We start from the raw sequence: 21534 nt of genomic DNA, 5'->3' as shown, positions 1-21534 counted from the left end.
CTCTAGGAAGTGGCTGCTTTTCTCTCTCTCCTAACCCTACCCTCCATCCCAGAAAGGACCTGGTAGACGGTACCCTGTGAAGATACCCAGGGTGCAGGGGAGTGAGGGCACCAAAGGTGGGGGAAATAGGGGTTGGGGTTGGCAACAGAAAGGAGGCTCAGCCAACCAGGACCTAACCAGACAGTCCATCACTGGCTCCCATCTGACAGAGAGCTCCTCACCCACAACCCTGGCCCAGAGCGGCCTATCCGAGCCTGTGCCTCTATCCAGGCTTTCCTCAGAACGACAAACCGCCACTCCTCAAATACATACTTAGGGTGGTTGGGGTCCAGTGAGATACTTCAGTAAGGTCACAGAAAAGTCACCAAGAGAGAAGCAAAGGAGCCAAAGGTGATGAGGTAGGTTTGGAATGTGTCAACATGACCAGGCTGAACTACATTTCCCAGACTTCCCTTCCCTTACATTTCCAGTTAGAGAGATTCTGTTGGGAGTTTGGGAGGGCGGAAGGGCAACAGTGGCCATTTTGTGGCTCACACACGGTATTGCATGTCTGCTCTGCCTTCCCCTGGGCTCCTGCTTCATCTTCTCTGGCTCCCAGGCTAGGGTTAGCTTCATGCCAAAGGGCCCCAGCTTCTTCAGTTCTCCACACCATCAAGCTCAGAGGCAATAAGAACTGACATGGGTTTCAGTCCATTGTCATGAGCTCCATCTTGTGCTTGTGGGTTCCATGTTGTCCTTGATCTTCCCCCATTTTGCGTCTGTCTTCCCTTCTCAACTGCCTGCCTATGGACTTCAAGCTCCAGCATCATATGGGAGATCAACAGCCTTACAGAGACTACTTAACCTGCTTGTACAATTGTATAAGTTCAAATCCTGTTTTTTAAAAAAATCTAGTGATTCTGCTTCTCTGATTGAACCCTGGCTGATACAGGTGGTACAACCTCAACAGAGGGGGTGGGGATAAAAAGAAGCCTGGTAGTCCCTCCCCTCAGGCAAACTTGAGGCTGGATTGAAGGTTTTCCTGACAATCAGAATTCGTTCTGAGCCTCCTGGACCACAGGACCTTTGCAGAAGCTACTGAGTTTCATTGGGAGTTTCCGCAACTTTGCATGCACAAATGAGCTGTCACAAGCACTTGGCTTCCTGTCTTTTGATTTAAAAAGAAAGAAAGAGAGAAAGAAAAAAAAACAGCAGCCTATAAAATGAAATGGCCCAGTGGAGAATTATGACCAACCTTGGCATACCTGAATCAAAATGACAGACCATGAAATAACGTGTTTTACTCTGTGTCAGCTGCCCTGCCTGTCCCAACTATCAGCTGAATTGCCTGCCACAATGATTATTTCATCTGCCGCAGTGAAAATCTTGGAGCAGCCCACAAATGCTTCAATGGCAAAGCCTCTGGGGCCCCTGAATGGAGGAAGATGGATGACGGACGAGGTGGGAAGAAAGAGATAGACTCCAATAGGAGGAGAAAGCTAGTCACCACTTCCACTAGCAGGGTCACCCAAGATGTTGACTACACCATGGAAGAAGGGTCCAGGATCACCACCAAGTGAGCCTCTGACTGCTAAAGGTTTGACAGTAAGGGGCACAGGTAGGCAAGGGGAGGTAGCCCTGACCAGGGCATATCTTCCAGGGAATAAAAGAAGAGTGTCCTGGGCAAAGCCATGAAAATGAGAATAAGATGTAATTGTGGGAAGTGGTAAGTGTCATGCCCCCTGATTACAGTACGGGTCAAGAGCAGTGGGTAGACGTTGCAATGGTAGGACTGGGGCAGGGGGGTGGGGGGCTAAATTTTATTCTATAAGACAGTGGTTCTCACACTTGAGCGGACATCAGAATCCCCTGGAGGGCTGGTTAACACTGGCACTGCTGAGTCGCAGCCCCAGAGCTTCTGACTGTGCAGGTCTGAGGCAGAATCTGAGAATTTACATTTCTAAAGAAAAGTGACTTGAAGACTGTGGATCTTTCCACAAATGGGACCTAAAAGTGGTATGCGGGGTGGACGGGCAGGGGAGTGAGGTCAGTGAGGCTGTGTAGCGAAAGTAGGACAAGGCCCCCAAAACACAGCTTCTGGTGAAGAAAGTAGGGAGGAGAGGCTGAGTTTCAATGCAAGAAAGCAGCACAGTCTGGCCTGGGATTCAGGCCTGGGTTCAAATCCTGGCTCCACCACTAAGGAGGGTTCCTCAGTGGAAGATAAGTCGTAGTCAGAAACCTGTTGGGTGAGCACTGATCCGAGAGGGAAGTCAGCCAAGTGATCCTCAGTGGCCTGCCCACAGGCTGCTGGAGACCACGGGCTGGGTGCCCTTTTCCCCAGACCCCAAAGCCAACTCCTGACCCTCGGATTTTCCTGTCTGGGTGCCCACTCTTACCAACCACTATGTCTATTTGCCCACTCCAAATAGGGGACAAGATGATAACACTCATTCCCCAACACTTCTCTCTGAAGTTACTGAGCTCCCTGACTAGGGTTTCCTGGGGTTCCCAACTGTTTTTTTCCAAATTTAAAGACAGTCCTGGGTCAACATAGTCACGATGTGGAGAACATTTGTTTGACCCTCCAAAGGCAACCTTATTTCCTACTCAGAGATCCATTTTATTGTGAAATTTGGGGAGGGGGCATTTTACCATTGACCCCCATTGACCCTTAGAACTGACAACACTACCTTGTGTTCACAAAGCCCTCCACAGTGTGTAAAGCACAGTGAGATGTTTATCACGCATCCAGGAAAGTAGTATCAGGTACCTACAACGTCCAGAGAGCCAGCTAGAGCCAGGCAACCGAGTGACGTACCTGGTGTAAACCAACCATCTACCATAATGCCCACGTGAGAGATGAGGAAACGGCCTCAGAAAGGGAAAGGGACTTGCCTAAAGGCACACCTCCAGGCCAGCTAAGCCCCGGGGGAGCACAAGCTGGGGGAGAGGTGACTGATGACGCAAATGGACACAACACAATGCTAGAGATCACAATGATGACAGCACAACTTGACATAGGGAATCAAAGCCGAGAGAGACCAGCCGTTAAGATAAGGAAGTTGAAAATAGCTCCAGATATTCTAACCTGGAAGACTGGGAGAATGGTAAGGTCACTTACAGAAGTGGGAAAATTGGGAAAGGTGCTATCTTTGGGGCAAATAATAGCAAATACTCATAGAGCCCTTCCCATGTATGTTTTGCCGAAAGCCTTACTTTAGGTTTCCAGGTTCTTAGGATTCGCTGGCAAAATAATCACTCTACACTCAGTTAAACAAGAATTTAGAGAGAGTTTATTGAATTAACAAAGATTACAGTATACTAATTAAGAAAAGAATAGTATAACTAACTAAGAAAGAATAGTAAAGACAGAGGTTTATACATCACCGAATTGGGGAAGCACCTACATCCAGCTCCAAGAAGCGCTGGGAGGTGCCTTGAACAGCAATCTGGAGTCCCAGTTGGGAAGGTCCCCGGTGGTGCTTCCACCCCACGGGTGACGTTTGCCACTGAAGGAGCCCAGCTTTTAGCACCAGGCCGCAGGCTGATAACAGTCAGCCTTCGTGCAAGTTTGTAGCTCTGGTTGTTGTCATAAATGCCTTGGTCTTAACTCGTAAGTCTTGGAATGTTCTTTTTTTTCCCCCCCTTTTTTTTTTACATCTTTATTAGAGTATAATTGCTTTACAATGGTGTGTTAGTTTCTGCTGTATAACAAAGTGAATCAGTTACACATATACATATGTTCCCATATCTCTTCCCTCTTGCGTCTCCCTCCCTCCCACCCTCCCTATCCCACCCCTCCAGGCGGTCACAAAGCACCGAGCTGATCTCCCTGTGCTATGCTGCTGCTTCCCACTAGCTATCTACCTTACGTTTGGTAGTGTATATATGTCCATGCCTCTCTCTCGCTTTGTCACAGCTCACCCTTCCCCCTCCCCGTGTCCTCAGGTCCATGCTCTAGTAGCTCTGTGTCTTTATTCCCGTCTTACCCCTAGGTTCTTCACGACATTTTTTTTCTTAGATTCCATATATATGTGTTAGCATACGGTATTTGGAATGTTCTTGATCCCTGGGGGCTGGCCAGGTCCTCAAGGTGCAAGAGGTCCCGTAACTTACTCCTTGTCTTATCTAGTGGTTTACAGTGTATGCCGGCGCCACCCCTGCTGGCCTGGGTGTAGCTCGGCAGTTTGGCATGCAGCCTGCTTTAGTGTCATTGTCCCGTCAGAGAGAGGCCTAGCGCCACCTCTGAAGCCTGAATAAGGCTGCTTTACTAGCTACCCCAACAATGTACCAGACACTTTCTCCGTAGATTTGACCGTCCCAACACCCTGATGAGGTGGGTACCACAATTATTAGGGTAACCATACATTCAGGTTTGCTTGAGACAGTTCCAACATACGCCAGCTGTCCCGATTTAATTATTAATATCATCCCTTTCACTCTCAAAACTATCCAGGTTTAGAAGATAAGTCACAGAGTCCCCTTATTATTATTATATTATCCCTCAGTTACACACGAGGAAACTAAGGCACAGATCAATTCAAGAGCTTGCCCCAGGTCAGGCTGTTGTTAAGAGACAGAGCTGGGATTTGAAGCCAGCTAGCTTGCCTCTAAAGGACAGGCTTGTAACTACTTTGTCATACTGCCTCTCGAAGTTGGTATTGAATCCAGTTTTTCACCTTTGCAGCTGGGGGGTGAAGGCTGCCCACCTATCCAGGCAAAGACCCCACCCCAAGCCAATGAATTCCAAGATGGAATGGAGGCAGGCAGTGGCCTGGAGAGGTTAGACGTGAAGGAGATCACGTCTGGGGGGAATCTTCATTACTTCTCTCCTGGGAGACCTCCCCATCGATTTAAACAGAACTTCTCAAACATTCTATCAGGGCTCAACCCAGAAACTCTGCGGAGTATCAAGAATCTAAACAAACAGAAACCCCGCCCAAAGAAAGGATGTCACAGAGCTAGAGGCTCTGTTTCATGTGGCAATGGGAGCTCTGTCAGAGACAGGCCTTCCGGTGCGAGGGAAACATTTTATATCCCTCACCCCACCCAACCAAGTCTGTTTAGTTTTTGATTTAATGTTGTTTTAACATCTAGTCAACGCTGCAGGGTATGTTATCCACTCTGAGATGATCCAAGGCAAACTCCAAATTCTGGCCCCACTCTTGGCTGACTTCCTGTCCCTGCTTCTACCCTTTGTGACTAACTTTCCATCAGTGACTAAGTTGCAGGGAACCTAAATTGCTCAGCCGAGGCGAACGGTACCAGAGAGAAACTTCCCAGTGGGGCAAGGGGCCTGTCATAAGGCTACAATATCTTATGGTACCTCGTAACAGCGGCTGAGATGAGCTGCATCATAAAGTAACATAAAAGACTGAGATTTATGAGGACATTTTTGGATGTCTGAACTTTGAAAATTACCCAGAGGGTTTCTCCAAAATAATCACTGTGGTGGCCAGCATTTGTAGAATGAAAAGTTAACAAACCACATTGAGTCTGGGTTTCAGATTAAAAAAAAAAAAATCAGAAAGAACTTTAATAAAAGAGGGGGAAAAAAATCCATCTACTGAAGTTGGAAAAGAACCGTGAGCTGTTTCTCTTAATAACATAAACCAAACAGGGATTTTCATGGTTTTGAATACAATGCAGCTTGAAGACATATTTGGGAACTTTGCGGTTAATTATCCACAACTGATACAGTTATTGAATCGTCATTGTTCTAATTAGGACACACTGATTAACTAGGATACATAATTAACCTAAACCCTGCTTCACAAGCATATTTAACAACTAAATCATGTGAAAAGTGTTGAGGTGTGCAACCAGAAAGAACTCACAGGTTTATTAGCACTAGAACTTTCTCTTCTCCCTGGGTGCTAGGAGAGCTTGATAAAAGTAAATTCACTCAAAGTAAAAACTCATTTGTTCAAGATTTCCCTCAGCTTTCCAAATTGAGCTGGCCAGGGCAACCTTCTTAGCGGAAAAGCTAACTTCCAATCTTTTTTTTTCTTCTGGCATCACTACATGTGTGTATTCGCACATCCCCACATAGAACAATGGTGGCCTCTGTGGGCAGCAACATGAACTTTTTTTTTTTAATTTCACACTGTACAGTTCCATAGTATTTGAATATCTCACAATGAACACGCCCATGATGGCCAACTTTGGAAACGTCTATCCTCTTGGTGCATGGAAAAAAGTACACGGGCTAACCATTCTCTACAGTCAGTATGGGCACCGCCTGTGTCCTGATCCATTGATGGGGAAGATGGTGGTAGCCCTTGGAAAGGGTAAGGAGGGGAATAAAGTGACTGGAGTTAGCACATCTGCTATGTTTAGAGGTGTGCCGTAATTTGCAAACATAATTTTTATTTGCCTAATTTTTATGTTCTTTAAAGCCTTAGAACAAAAGAACAGATTCTATCTGAGAAGTGAAAATTAATTCTCATTTCAGCATGAAGCTCTTCATTAGTTGGATATGTCCTTGGAAGGAAGGTCAGATTCCTGAATCAAACCGTGTCTTGTTAGCACTGTGACCTCAGCTTGCTGACTTCCAATCTTAAAGGAAAGCCGACTTCTTAGATTTCTCTTTCTAAGAGCAGCTAGTGTTCTTTCTTCTACATATTTTTTTTCATCAGAAAAAGTGTATTCAGTGATGGTAAATCTTTGCTTTGATTTTCTTAAATAATATAGGCTATATTCTCTGTGGTGTGCAATGTACCCTTGTAGCTTATTTTATACCTAATAGTTTGTACCTTTTAATCCCTTACCCTTATATTGCCCTTCCCTCCTTCCCTCTCCCCACTGGTAACTGCTAGTTTGTTCTCTATATCTGTGAGTCTCCTTCTTTTTTGTTATATTCACTAGTTTGTTGTGTTTTTTTAATTCCACATATAAGTGATAAATCATATAATATTTGTCTTTCTCTGTTTGATTTATTTCACTTAGCATAATGCCCTCCAGGTTCATCCATGTTGCTGCAAATGGCAAAATTTCTTTCTTTTTTATGGCTGAGTAGTAATCCAGTGTGTGTGTGTGTGTGTGTGTGTGTGTGTGTGTGTGTGTGTATATATATACTACTTCTTTATCCATTCATCTGTTGATGGACATTTAGGTTGCTTCATAAATGTTTGCCTTTTGAGTAGCATTTGCTTTGTGGAAACAGCTGAAAGTCATCCAGAACCAAGTGGGATCATTAATATGGGAAATGAACTTGAGGATAATGTGCACTAATAAGCAGCATGATCTTTAACAAGTCACCTCCCTTTCCTGGTCCCTACCTTAGTATTCTCATCTGGAAAATGGGAGCATTTTACTAGATCACTTGATAATGCAGTCTACCATTTGCATTGGCCAGCACGAGCTGCGAAATTTAATGTCACTGCATTTTCCACAAACTGTTTAAGCTTTTTTAAAATCAATCACTTTAAATTTCCAGGAGAGTCACAGGGCAAGAGAAAACTAAAAGCTAAAAGTCCCTGTGTATGCCGGGATAATGTCTGTGAAAGGCTTGCCATATGGCCTGACACTTAGAACTTCCAGAAAGTGTTACCCTCCTTTCCCCAACTGTGTCCTGCCAACCATGGTTTCAAATAGTGATTACCACAGAGGCTTCTGCGTCAGCCCTCCACATGCAGCTCCCTTGCCACCCTCCGGAATTCACCAACACACAGGACCACTGGGAATGGGCTGTGTGTGCCCCACGTTCTGTGATGGCAGGCGGTCAAACCCCAGCCGAGATGCTGTCTCCCTGCTGCCATCTTCCACTTCCAATGGGACCCTCAAGCTGGACAGATCTCACCCATGGCATGGAACTTGAGAAGGACTAGGGCAATTCCGGGTAGGTTACTGAAGACCCACATGAATTCTAAGTTGTGGTCTGCTCTGAGGAAAGCCCCCTCCTGCTCTCTTGAACTCTCTTATCTCTCTCTGGCTTCTAGGGAGGAACAACAAGCACAGCTCTCTCCATCAGAGTCACAGAATCATATGTCTAGACAATTTAACTTCCATGCTTCTGTTCCGGTAAGAACCCTTTAAATGGGGACACTGCTGATTGCTGGTGATTTTTTTGAGAAAACACATGACAGGATGTGGATAAAAGCCAACCGAAGGTCAAACAGCTCATTGGGGAAGTTACTTCTCGTGTACTCAGATGTCACTAGAAGCTTCAAAAGTGAAAGCAAAGCTAGATTTCCATCTCAGTTGCTGTTGTTTCCGCACAGAACAAGTGCTTTTCCCTTGGCACCAGTGTATGTGTGTGTATATATTATATATATGTAATGTACATATGGTATTATGATAATATATTACACAAAATATACAATATTAATAATTTATTAACCAATATTAATAAATATAGTATAAATGTTAATATAATAAATTTTATATAAAATAATAATATGCAATATAATTATATATAACATATAATACTATATGATATATATGTATGTGTGTATATATGTATGTATACATATGTGTATATATATATATATATAACAGATTTATTTCAAGGAATTGGCTTATGAGATTGGGGGACTGGCAAGTCCAAAATCCATAGGACAGGCCAGCAGGCTGGAGAACCTTGTGCAGGACCTGATGTTATAGTCCACAGGTGGAATTTCTTCCTCCTCAGGGAAACCTTAGTTTTGCTCTTAAGGCCTTTCAACTTCTTGGATCGGGCCCATCCACATTATCAAAGATAATCTCCTTTACTAAGTCAACTGACTGTAGATGTTAACCATCTCTACAAAGTACCTTCACAGCAACACCTAGATTAGTGTTTGATTGAACAACTGGGCACCATAGCCTAGCCAAGTTGACACATAAAACTGACCATCACAATGATGTACCCATTAAATTTCATTGACTGCTTTATAAACTATTAGAGATTGAGGTGGAGAAGCGTGACAATCTCTCTCAGTACCACCGTGCACTGAAGACCCCTGTGAGGTGACAGTGCAGCAGAAGACCCCTGTGAGGTGACAGTGCAGCAGAGCAAAAGCCCGGTCACTTGCACCACACCGTGAAGACCTTGACCCACTGGCTGGTTCCCTAGGGATGTCACCAGACAGGAAATGCAAGGATGAGGAAACCGGGCATGAGAGAGGGAGGGGCAACAGAAGGCCAGTGTTTGGTTTTCCTTTTGTCTTTCATTGGAAGATGGTGAGTTAGCCCTGTTGCCCATGTACAGAGAAGGGAGTAGTGATTTGGAAACTCCAGAGCAATGGGCAATCCCCAGAAAGTGTGTATTTCCAATAAAATAATGAATCATTATTTTATTGGAAATGTTTGGTTTCCTAATTCTGTTTGCCGTTGGCCAATATCACTGTGGGCTTGCACTTGGCCAGCACAAACCAAACAGGAGTAGATGCAGCCCCACTCTGTGAGTGGGACCTTGGGAAGCAGCTGCCTCCACCATAAAGGGAGATTGGGGTACCAGATGGGTTTAGAGCCTCTTCCAGCTATAGTTCTAGAGACGGCCCAGAACCTTCTCAGCAAATATACCAGTTATTTATTGCTGAGTAACAAACCACTTCAAAACCAGGGGCTTAAAACAACAGGAATCATCAGTTTTGCTCACAAATATTCAATCTGGGCAGGGCTTGGTAGGAAGGTTCACGAGGCTCCACATGGCATCAGCTGGGGTGGTTCAGTACAGCACTGGAGGACCCATTCCCAAAATGGCCAAGTCATGTGTCTGGCAAGTTGGAGGTTGACTGTCAACTAGGCACTCATCTGGGTGAGAGCTAAGGGTCTTGCTTTCTCTCCATGTAGCCTGGGTTTCTTTACAGCATGCTGGCTGGGTACAAGAGAGAGCCAAGTAGAAGCTGTATCTCCTTTCATGGCCAAGGCTCAGAAGTCATACAGCATCACTCCCATAAGCATTCCAGTCACTAGAGTCACCAAAGCCAGTCCATACTCTAGGGGAAGGGAATTAGACTCCACCCTCGATGGGAGGAGTGTCAAAGCGTTTGTGAACATGTTTTAAAATCACCTCCACAAATGATACCTCTGGTGTCCACCCTCATGTTGGGTACTAGCTCTGACACCTCCTTTTTCCTTGGCCCCCTCCCCCATTCAGCCGATCACCAAGACTTGTAGATTCTACTACCCTCAAATCTTTTCATTCTCTCATCTCACACCTGGACCATTGCATCTTCTTAACTGATCTTCCTGCCTCCATTCTTTTCTTCTGTGATATTTAGGATTAGACTCAGCTGCATGTGACAAAAAATCCAAGTAACAGTGGCTTAAACAAGATCAAAATATACTTTTCTTTTACATAAAAAAAACTGATACATAGCTGTCCAGGGCTGATATAGTGGCTCTGGGATTGTCAGAGATCCAGGCTACTTTCATTTTTCTGCTCCACAACCCTTAGCATGCCCTGGTCCAAGATGGCTGCCCAAGCACCAGCCATCACTTCCACATTCCAGTCAGGAAGGAAGAAGGAGTAAAGAAGGATACACCCGCTCCCTTTAAGGACCTTTCTCAGAAATTTCTACTTATATCTCATTGACCAGCACTTAGTCACGTTACCACACCTAGCTGCAAAGGAAGCTGAGAATGGAATCTTTATTCTGGGCAGTCATATGCGTCACTAAGGTTTTTGAACAGCTTGTTGCCTCTGCACAGATACCCTCCCATCCTCTTTGCACGCTAACTCTACCCTTGCTTCAGGCCTCCACTTAGACTTCACTGTCTTCCAAGAAGCCTTTGAGGGGCCCACAAATATGTTTTGATTTCTTTTAAAATCAGAAGAAAAACTCGATCTTTTAGATCCAAGAACATGTTTGAATATATAATATTAAGGCATTTGTACCAATGCAGTTGTAAAATATCATTTTTAATATTTTTTATGGAGGAAGGGGCCCATGAAGGCAAAGGACTTTGGAGGTGCCAGTGCCTCCAAAAGTTCTGGTGTGGCCCTGCTCCTGTGGGCTCCCATATCTCCCTGACCTCACACCAGTCATAGCTCCCTCTGCACCACGTCGTAACTGCTGGGCATTTGATGGTCTCCCCCGCCCGACAGGCCTGGGAGGGCAGTGTCGACTGTGGTCCCCTTTGCATCTGCAGTGCCTCAAATACAGTCTGGTCCTTGGTAGACTCCCTGCAAATGTTGGTGGGTGAGTGAATGAATGAGTGCTCTGAGCTCACCCAGCTACAGGGTTACAAGCCCAGTAAAGATAAGGATGCAGGTCCTACCTGGCTCCACCTACCTGCTTCTCACTTGGTGTACTGTCTTAGTACAAATACTAGGTATGTGTGACTTGGGGAACTCACTTATCTCTCATGACCAAGTGACCTCCCAAAGGCCCCACCTCCTAATACCATCACACTGGGGATTAGGGTTTCAACATATGAATGTGGTGGGGTGTGGGGAGGGCAAACATGCAGTTCATATCAGGTTCAAATCCTGAATCCAGCCCTTCCAACACCTACCTACACTCTGAAGACTTCCAGTTCCTCAGTTGCAAACTGCAGGTGGAGACACAGGGTCTCCAAGGCTCCAGCTGCTTGCTAGGGATGCACATTGCCTGCCCAGTGCCCGCCTCCCCTGACCCCAGGACCGCTCAGTCCCTTCTCAACTCCCGCCCTCCCTCACATAGCCTGCCCAGGGCCCTCCCACCACGCCCCCCAGGGGTACTGTGCTCCATAACCCCCCAGACCCCCTCAGGGCCTAGTTGGTCCCCCACAACCCCCGCGATCTCCCCCAGTAGCAGGGCCTGCCCGTGCCGGTCCTGCCGGCGCCCACGAGCACTCAGCACAGTTTCCTCCTCCCGGAATCTCTCCCACCTGCTGCAGGGCCTGCCCAGCCCCCTCTTGCGCTGCCCGTCACAGCGACTCCTGGATCGCGTGGTCCGGCGCTATGCGGAGGTGGCCGACGCTGGCAGCATCTTCATGGACCACTTCACGGACCGCGACAAGCTGCGTCTCCTCTACACGCTAGCTGTCAACGCCCATCCCATCCTCCTACAGGTATGCAGGGACCCCCGGCCCCGGAAAGCCCGTCCAGGGAGCGGGTTCACTTCCAGCTCCAAGGGAGCAGGCCCTGGGTTGAGCTGTCTCTGCCATCACTGCACACCTTGGGGCCACCAGCCCACATTAGTACCTTTGTGGCATTTAGTAAATATGTGTTGGCTTCGGCAGTGGGGAAGTGCTGTGGTTGCTACAGAGGAAAGAGGTGTGGGAGCTGGGGTGGAGGGGTGGCGGGGAATGGCCACTTTCACGGCCAGAGGCAGCCCAGAAGGGCTTTGTGGAGGAGGGCGACTTTGACCAGGTGTCTCAAAGATCAGTACGAGGGGCTTCCCTGGTGGCGCAGTGGTTGAGAGTCCACCTTCCGATGCAGGGGACACGGGTTCGTGCCCCGGTCCGGGAAGATTCCACATGCCGCGGAGCGGCTAGGCCCGTGAGCCATGGCCGCTGAGCCTGCGCGTCCGGAGCCTGTGCTCCGCAACGGGAGAGACCACAACAGTGAGAGGCCCACGTACAGCAAAAAAAAAAAAAAAGAGGGGGCGGGAGACGAAGAGAGGGAGGAGAAAGAGGCGAAGGAGAAGGTGTAGGAAGGGGAGGGGGTGGAGGAGGAGGAAGCCCCACAACAGTTAATAATAATTAGTATTGTTATTAATTATATTATAATTATTTATAATATTATATCAACTTTAATAACTATAATAATTATATCGAGATTATATTTTAATTATTTGTAGTATTGTGTTAATATTAATCATTCTAATTAATAATTATATTAGTTATTATGATTATTTATAAATAAATATAATTATTTATAATATAATTATTATTTTAATATTATTTATACTATATTATTTTGTTCTAATTATTTATAATATATTTAATTCTAATTATTTATATTATTAAAATTATTTATGAGATATTATATAATATATAATTACTTTTTTTTTTTTTTTTTTGCGTTACACGGGCCTCTGACTGTTGTGGCCTCTCCCGTCGCGGAGCACAGGCTCCGGACGTGCAGGCTCAGCGGCCATGGCTCACGGGCCCAGCTGCTCCACGGCATGTGAGATCTTCCCGGACTGGGGCACGAACCCGTGTCCCCTGCATCAGCAGGCGGACTCTCAACCACTGCGCCACCAGGGAAGCCCCATATTATTATTACATATAATATATTAACTATATATTATTGGCCAAAGGCATGATGGCTAAGTACATAATAACAACTCATTTCTTGAGCACTAGCTATGTGCCAGGCACTGTGTTAAATGTTTTACATCATTATCTCATTTAATGCTCACAACTCGACAACCCCACAGGAATATTATTATTGTCCCCTCTTCCAGATGAGGTAAGTGGAGCCCAGAGCTGTGAAGTGACTTGGCCACAGTCCCTTAGCCAGTGTCAGCAATGGAACCCAAACCCAGAGCTGTCTGACTTCAGGGTCCACGCTCTTCCTGCTAAAAGCTGCCTACTAACGTTGGCATTTGAAATCCTAGAGGAGAAGAAGGAATTGCTGGTTTTCCTTCACGCTCAGAGGCCTTCTTCTCCAATTGTCCTACACTTAGTGGCCAAGGCAGGTGACCTGGCTGCTTCCAGGCCTGGCTCCTGAGAGGTCTGGGCTGGGAGTCTCCATCCACCCTGAGCCCCGCCCAGGAAGGGCATGGCGTCGATCTGCCCCCAACCCCGGGATGACTCGTGGCGGCACATTTAGACATCGCCAGGGGGCCGGGGGCCTCTCTGCATGGCACACAGTGGAGAGGCCCCAGTGGGCGGGGCGGGGGGACAAGAAAAGGTTCTTCACAACATGGTGAGCGGGTTAAAATGGCAGAAGGCCACAGAAAATCATCAGAAAGGGGGATGACTTTGTTTTTTTAAGAAGGAAAATGAGGAAAAAAAGTGTTAATATTTATAGTTTCTGTCATTTCTCCCATAAAGAAACACCATTCTAGATATAGCTGCCTCAGTAAATAGTCAAAAAAAAAAAAAGCTAGGATATTCCCTCCACTCTTTTTTTTAAATTGAGATATAGTTAATTTACAATATTGTGTTAGTTTCAAGTATACAGCAAAGTGATTCAGTTTTATATATATATATATATATATTCTTTTCAGATCCTTTTCCCTTATAGGTTATTACAAAATATTCAGTAGAGTTCCCTGTGCTATACCGTAGGTCCTTGTTGTTTATCTATTTTATATATAGTAGTGTGTATATGTTAATCCAAAACTCCTGGAGCTCTTACAAGGAGACAGAGGAAACTGGGTAGAGCTGTGTGCTTCCCTAGACCAGTGTTAGGCTGTCAGAACGTTCCAGTCAGTTGGGGAGTCTCTGTGAGTGTGTAATTACCCCAACCAGGCAGATTTGCCCAGGACCACGCCCAGGGCCAGTGCAGCAGTTCCCAAAACTTGAGTCACCCAAGGGTCACCTTCATAATTTTTGCCCTATCCCAGAATCTACTGCCTGCACTGTTATTTTTTTTAATATTTTCTTTAAATCAGCCTTAAGTTGACCCTCTTTTTTTTCCCCCATAACCTCTTCCTAAGCCGTGATGTCTGTGAAATCTGAAATGCTAGTCATATTTCTTCAACTATACAACTCTTCAAATAAACACATTTCCCTGAAGCCTGAATATCCTCTAAAATTGTAGCAAGGGCATCGGCATTCTCTTACCTCGCTTGGGGCAACTTTGTTGAAATGCAATCTACAACATGGAAAGAAGAGCTCCCTTTTCTGAATCCCTCCATCAACAATGGAATAAAAAAGTGGTGGGGGGAGGGACGGGGGGAGCAAGGTATTGCCATGTTCCAAGAGGTATAAACAAGGTTAAGGGATGCTTTGCTGACGTGTCTTGAGACGTTGGGTACCTGAGTAAGGCTGATATTTCTGTCTGCTCTTGGAGAGAGAGAGAGAGAGAGAGAGAGAATGAGAGAGAGGGAGGGAGGGGGAGAGAGAGAGAGGGAGGGAACTGTCTCAGGAGGTTTTTCTCTCTAATCCTCTAATGCCTCCTCCTCTCACTTGGCAGATCTTCCCGGGCGCCGAGGGATGGCCACTGCCCAGGTACCTGGGCTCCTGCGGCAGATTTCTGGTCAGCACTAGCACCAGCCCGCTGCAGGAATTCTATGGTGCACCCGCAGACCAGGCGGCCGACCTGGCCTACCAGCTCCTGGGTGTCCTGGAGTCCCTGAGAAGCAACGATTTGAACTACTTCTTCTACTTCACCCACGTGGATGTGGACATGTTTGGCATCTTCAACAACGGGCATCTGTTCATCCGGGATGCCAGCGCACTGGGCGTCATCGACAGGCAGGAAGGTACCCAGCATGCGCCTGGCTGAGCAGCTGTCAGAGGGGAAGCCAGGGTGACAGGCGCTAGGGAGGGGTGACAACGGGGCCTGGGGGTGGGGTGTGGCTCACACCACTGGACCTCGACAGTCTCCCTGTGTCATAGTGAGAGCAGCCCAAGTTTGGGACGGGAGAGAGTCCCTCTCCCCGTTTTAAGTCTCTGCTCCAGCTCCAAAGGGGAACCGGACTTGACCTTGTCAGTACAGGAGGAGGAGATTTGCACTGTGCGATGGCCCCAGCTTCACCCTCTGAGGGCACTGCCGTTGTCCGATTGGGTCTGTGTGGCGCGGGGACATACATCTCCCCCTCAGAGCCTTTCTCATCAGATGCTTTATCTGAACTATCTGGCTGATTCAGTGGTACATTTCGCAATCCATTTGGGCACCTTTGCTTTTTATAAAGTTTTCAAATTGAAAAACATGGCACCGAATGAGGTGTATGAGTGAATCGTGTTTTTGATGATGTGCACAGGCTCATCCAGGGTTCTAGAACCCTTTGAACATCATAGTCTGTAATGGTGACTAGATATTCTGAGCCCAATAGTAGGACAGAGGATTTTAATTTCCAATTTCTGATTTTGTTTATATGAGAAGGCCTACAAAGATAGACCAATTAAACCACGCTTACTCATGTCCTGATTTGTCTTTATCAAGAAGAATCAAATGAGAAGAAGTGGGGCTGATACCAGAATATTCGGGAATGTGAACCGCTGAATAGCAGTCCCCCTACAACCCACGGAAGGCATATTCTGGATTACCTGTTCTTTCTCCCAACTTTGTGTTTAAAGAGGGCACATGAAACCGGCCCTAGGAATTTCCTGAGCTCCCTAATTCAGTCATAATAATGGGAGAATCACGATATGCATGAGAACCTTGCAATTAGAAGCCCAAGTTCTGGTAGGAAGAAGTGCGTTTTCCATCCCCAGGCCTCATCTTTTTTTTTTTTTAATTTTTTGGGTGGCATGCAGGCTCTTACTTCCCCGACGAGGGATCAAATCCGTGCCCCCTGCAGTGGAAGCACAGAGTCTTAACCACTGGACCGCCAGGGAAGTCCCAGGCCTCACCTTATTGTAGCCAAGAGAGTTCCCCCCAGGGTCTCATCAGGTGCCATTGTGTCCCTGAGCCCTAAATCTCCTGGTGACAGGAGATGCTAGGAGTCTGAACCACTTTGCCCAGCAATTCTCATTAGTGATGCCTTCCCGCAAGGAGAACAGGTTGTAGGGTGTGTGATGTCTTCCATTCTCTTGTAGGCAGCCAAGCGGCCTCCAGGGCGGAAAAGAATAAAGACATCTTCAGCTGCCTGGTCTCTGGCTGCCATACCGAGCTGCCCTCCTGCGCCACCATCCCTGAGAAGCAGAGCCTGGTGCTGGTGTGTGGCCAGGTGCTGCCCCCACTTCTCCAGGCCAAGTTCCCGTCCCCGCTGCAGGAGGAGATAGATGCCGAGCTCGCTCGCTGTGGGGAGGGAACCCGGCCAGACCCCGAGGTCCTCCAAGCCGCCAGCCGGCTGAAGGACATCTTGAGGCCCCTGAGAACCTGTGACCCCAGATTTGCCTACCGCTACCCAGACTGCAAGTATAATGATAAGTTCTGAGGGGCTGGAGCCTTGCTGGCCTCCGGGGACCACATCCTTGAACTTCCGCTGCCCGCTCGCTTGCTGTACGGTTGAAAGAAGCTGCTCCCTTTTAGACACTGGGAGAAAGGTGCCTTTGTTTCCCAGGGAGAAAGGAACATGCCAAACATCAGAGGGCAGTCATGCCATCGGGTGGCATGATTACCCCCACTGGCTGGGTCACCGTGGAAGAGCCCAAGGGTGGGCATCGGAAGAACCAGGTGTGGACGCTCACTCGGCCTCTTTGAGCCTCATTTTTCTCTCTTCTCCACCAGACTCTTGAGTTAGTGCAAAAACACAGAGATATGAAGGGCCAGGGACACGTGCTCCCTCCCCCCAGCCCAGGTGGTTACAAAGAATGTTCCAGAAGCATGCACGGCCAGGGCAAATGTGACAGAGCCGTGGAGGTCAAAAGGCTGGCACGGAGGGAAGACTGTACCCCTGCCCTAGCCCTCCTGCTACGTTCCCCGCGCTGCCACAGGGTGAGGAGACTGCAGGACAAGGGGACACGTGGACGGAAGGCCCTTCTGTCCCAGAAGTGTCCAGAGAGGCACTTCATGGTGTGGGAAGGAGCCAGGGGTAAGAAGAGAAGAGGGCTGGGCTGGGGGCCAATGTGTTTGTCCAGGTCCTCTGAGAACCAGGTGTCAAGACAGGATTAAATGGGCAAGGATTGTATCAACATTAAGGAAGATGCCTGGCGGGGGGGAGGAAAGGAGGAGGGAGCCGGAGAAGGCTGGGAGAGCCATCAGGCCGGGCTGTAAGGTTGACCCCTCCCTCCCCCAAGCAAGGGCAAGAAGGTCAGGTTGGGGCATTCCAGACTGCCATCTGCACAACCGAAAGAAGCTTCAGCGAGACCGTCAGGGTGTCCTCGAGGCAAAGCCATCAGAGGAGCTTCGCAAGAATGGAAAGCCCTTATATTCCTGTGGCAGGGAACAGCCCGTGGGAAGCGTGGCCTCAGCCCAACCACAAAGATGGATTTCAAAGCACAGCGCAGGGCGCTTAGCCAGTTCTGCTCCCTGGGGCAGAAGGTCTGTGAGTTCGAAGATTCTCATTGTAGCCACAGCCGGGAACCAGGGCCAGCTCTCTCCACACCGTGGCCTCCAGGGCAGGACTCTTAAGTAGTCTGAGAATTTTCATTCAAACTTGGCCTTACAGGTCATTCTAAAAATAGTTTTTCAAGGTCAGCCAACGGAATATATTTTATTCAGCAGTTTGCTTTATGTCTTTAAAATGTTTAGCCACGTGGTATGTGGGTCTCCGTGCATACTCCTGCCCGGGCCCCTCAAACATTAGTGAGGCTTCCTTGGACCTTTGCCCAGCCTCCCTGCCAGCCCTCCACCTCCCAGGCACCTCTCAGTCGGCTTCCTCTTTTCTACCTCTGAATCACCACCTTTAAGGTCAGAGTGCCTGGCTTAATAGGCTTCACGCTGCAGACGGGGAAACTGAGGCTCAGGGAGGAAGAGTGACTTGCTGGGATAGTTCCAGAACTCCTGCTACCCGTCCAGGCTCCTCTTGCCTTCCCCTTCAGCCTCTGTCCTGCCCAATTCTGGTCCCTCCACTCACATTTAAAGAGTAGCCAAGGAAAGTCCTGTTCGGTGGTACACCGCGGTGCGGTTGGGAGTTCCCTTTTGACTGCTCCGGGCACTACCTCTGGGGCAACCGTAACAGTGAGGGTGCCAGGCCAAGCTTCTGGGAGGGCAGGCTTGGGCTGCCTGAGAGTCTTTGAGACAGTTGTTTCCTGGCTTGGTCTGGAGAGCGAGGATTGACCACCCTTCCCAACACCTTGCTTTTTGAGCCCAGTGAAATTGATCTTAGACTTCTGGCCTTCCGAACTCGGAGAGGACAAATTTCTATCGTTTTAAGCCCTCACTGTGGAGTCATTTGTTATAGCAGCCACAGGAAACAAACACATACCCCGAACTCTTAGTGTCTGCTTCCAGAGAACCCAACTTGCAATGCTCCCCAGCTCCAGTCTATTGTGATGGATTCAAAAGCCAGACTCACCAGGAAGGAGTGTGTTATGCGTCCATAACCAGGGCTGGGGCTTGGACGGTTCCGTTCCTCCACTGACTAAGTCCTGGGCATCATTGAAGACCCTGAGTCCTACCTTGACCCAAAGCTTTTCCTGACAGCCCAGCTCCCAGCAAGCCTTTTCTGAATCCTACCTCTGTACCCCTGAACCCCAGGCCCGCACCCATTTGAGGCTAACCTCAAGGGTATTCCAGAGAGATCTGTGCTCCGCCTTCCCATCCAGCTGGGAGCTCCCTGAAGATGCTAGTGGCACAGAGCTCTTTGTATTCCCCGTAGCAACCAGCACAGGGCTAGGCACAGAGCACGTGCTCAGAAAATATTCTTGCTGAGAATAATGACTGTGTTCTTCAATCCTTTTTCTTTTGTGCTCTTCATACACCATGTGCTTTAGACTGATTTATTGTGTCCCCCGCAAAAATTCATAGGCTGAGATCCTAACCCCCAATGTGATGGTATTTGGAGGTCATGGGGGTGGAGCCCTCATGAATGCCCTCATAAAAGAGACCCCAGACAGCTCCCTCACTCCTTCCGCCATGTGAGGACACAGCAAGAAGGTCCTGGCTATGAACCAAGAAGCTTGCTCTCTCCAGACACTGAGTCTGCCAGCCCCAAGATTTTGGACTTCCTGACCACCGGAACTATGAGAAATAATTGCTGCTTATAAGCCACCCAGTCTGTGGTATTGTTACAGCAGCCCAAACGGACAAAGACACCATGTTGAACATATACAAGCCGCAGCCACGTCCTCGAGAACAGCTCTTTCCCCTCAACAGCCAGGAGACAAGTGAGTCAACCCTCAAGAGACCTAGCCATCGTACTATGTTCTCATCCCCCTGGAATCTGATTGGAGGCATTATTTTTTCTGCGTTTTGCCAGCCACTGTCTTTCTGCCTGCAGGACCGGCTGCATAATTTGTGGGACCCCCTGCAAAAGGAACACGTGGGGCCTCCTGTCACTGAGAATTGCAAGATGGGGCCAGCAGAGTGTTAACCTAAGTGCAGGCCCCGTACGACTGTACGTTGATGCCCACGAAGCCAGCCCTGGGTGCCTGCGAATACTAATTAACCTCTGTGTAGAGGGTTCTTGGAGTTTACTGGGGTCTCACTTGATCTCCACAACCAAGGGGAGTATCTGTGGAGCCAGAGGTGATATAAAATATTTAATAACCATCATGGCAAAGGAGCTGACATAGGAGAACAGACTCCATTGGCTTCAGCTGTCAGCTCAGCATCCCCACAGCTCTGCGGGCAAGTCCTACTTTTCAAACAAGGAAACTGATTCAAGCAATTTGCTCAAAGTGACAATTTTTAGGTCTCCTGCTTTCCTAGTCCTCCCCTGTAGCATCTAACTTCTGCCTATAAGTGATTGCATGAGCCTGAATGTTTCCTCTAGAGCTAAAATAAATACTTTGTTGGATTTGTATTCATTTTGAAAAGGTCTAGAGCCCTGGAATCAGACAGACCTGGCTTCAAATCATGTCTCTGCTGGTTACTGTGTAACCTTGGGCAAGCTGCTTAACCTCTCTGAGTCTCTCTTTCCTCACTCATAAAAAGATGAGGAAAAGATTTACCCTTGCAGGGTTATTATCCTATTTAAATAATACACTGTTTCTCAAGAGCCTGGCACATACGGGCGTTCTATATTTAATGGTAAATGTAGGGCAAGAGCAGAGGGCTTCCTGGCAGAAAGGGCTCCTCACACAGCCAAGGTGAGTGCTGCAGCCTCTCTGGAGGGACGCTGATCTCTGTCCCAAAGCTCTGCTCCAGACCAAAGGAACCACCAGGATGCCGCAGGCTGCCGGACAGTCTGACTGGGGCCATTTTTCTTCCCTCCCGCTCTCCAGACTCTGGGATGATCATGAATGGCAGCCGGGCAGCCACTACACTCGCCTCCACAGCCTAGGTCTCCACCAGGCTCAGGAGGGAATCCTCCTTGAGCAGGTAACGTTGGGATCCTTGGGAAGTCCACCCGCGCTTAGTATCTGAGAGGTTCAAGTATCCCTCTTGGCCCATTGAAAGCTCACAGCTCACTGCCTGTGTGTGGTGATGTGGCTTTCCTGCCCACTTCAGGCCTGTTGCTCACATATATTGACACAGCTGAGCTCACGTGCACACAAGTATAGTCAGATCGATCTGCAGCTTTTCACGTCATTTTTAAAAAATGGTTGCATCTGCGGACTGTGCAGGATGGTCAACACCTAGGCTGAGGGCCCTGATTTGCAGATGTAATGACCCTCTAAGAAGGCAACTTAGAGGAATAGGCCAGCAAAGGGGAGCTGAGCAACCAGTGACCCGCCCATTGGAGCTCTTTGTAGAAGCAGACAAGGAGAGAGAGCACCCCCAGCCCACTAGGGTGAGCAGGGCATCGTCTCAGGTCTGAGCTGCCTGTGGCAGCGCAGAGGGATCAGCGGCTCTGGAAGCAGACTCGTCTGCTTTCAGATCTTGTGCCAGCCTCTCTCACCAAAATTAGTACGTCAAAGTTATTGATTGCAGCGTTGTTTGTCATTGCAAAAACAGAAAACCACTTCAGTGCCCGTACATGGGAGAGTGGTTGAATATACTGCAGTACATCGACACAAAGGAGTGCTATGCAGTTCTAC

At 47.9% G+C, this 21534-nt stretch overlaps 1 protein-coding gene across 2 annotated transcripts in view; it reads left to right on the top strand.

Annotated features, from left to right (window-relative positions):
* The window catches only part of DIPK2B (divergent protein kinase domain 2B), a 74179-nt gene extending 53822 nt beyond the window's left edge, over positions 1-20357 (top strand). For both annotated transcript variants that reach the window (XM_027091269.1, XM_027091268.1), the window contains exons 3-5: positions 11785-11958; positions 14978-15266; positions 16546-20357. In XM_027091269.1, coding sequence (XP_026947070.1) covers positions 11785-11958; positions 14978-15266; positions 16546-16886 — 804 coding nt within the window. In that variant the 3' untranslated portion in view covers positions 16887-20357. The remainder of the gene's footprint in view (positions 1-11784; positions 11959-14977; positions 15267-16545) is intronic.
* Positions 20358-21534: the final 1177 nt, after the last annotated feature.

This window comes from Aethalodelphis obliquidens, unplaced genomic scaffold (genome assembly GCF_003676395.1).
Source record: "Aethalodelphis obliquidens isolate GAN/ISIS:26980383/991018 unplaced genomic scaffold, ASM367639v1 scaffold71, whole genome shotgun sequence".
Lineage (NCBI taxonomy): Eukaryota > Metazoa > Chordata > Mammalia > Artiodactyla > Delphinidae > Aethalodelphis > Aethalodelphis obliquidens.
Note: the sequence above shows the minus strand (reverse complement) of the source record. Positions and strands in the feature narration are given on the sequence as shown.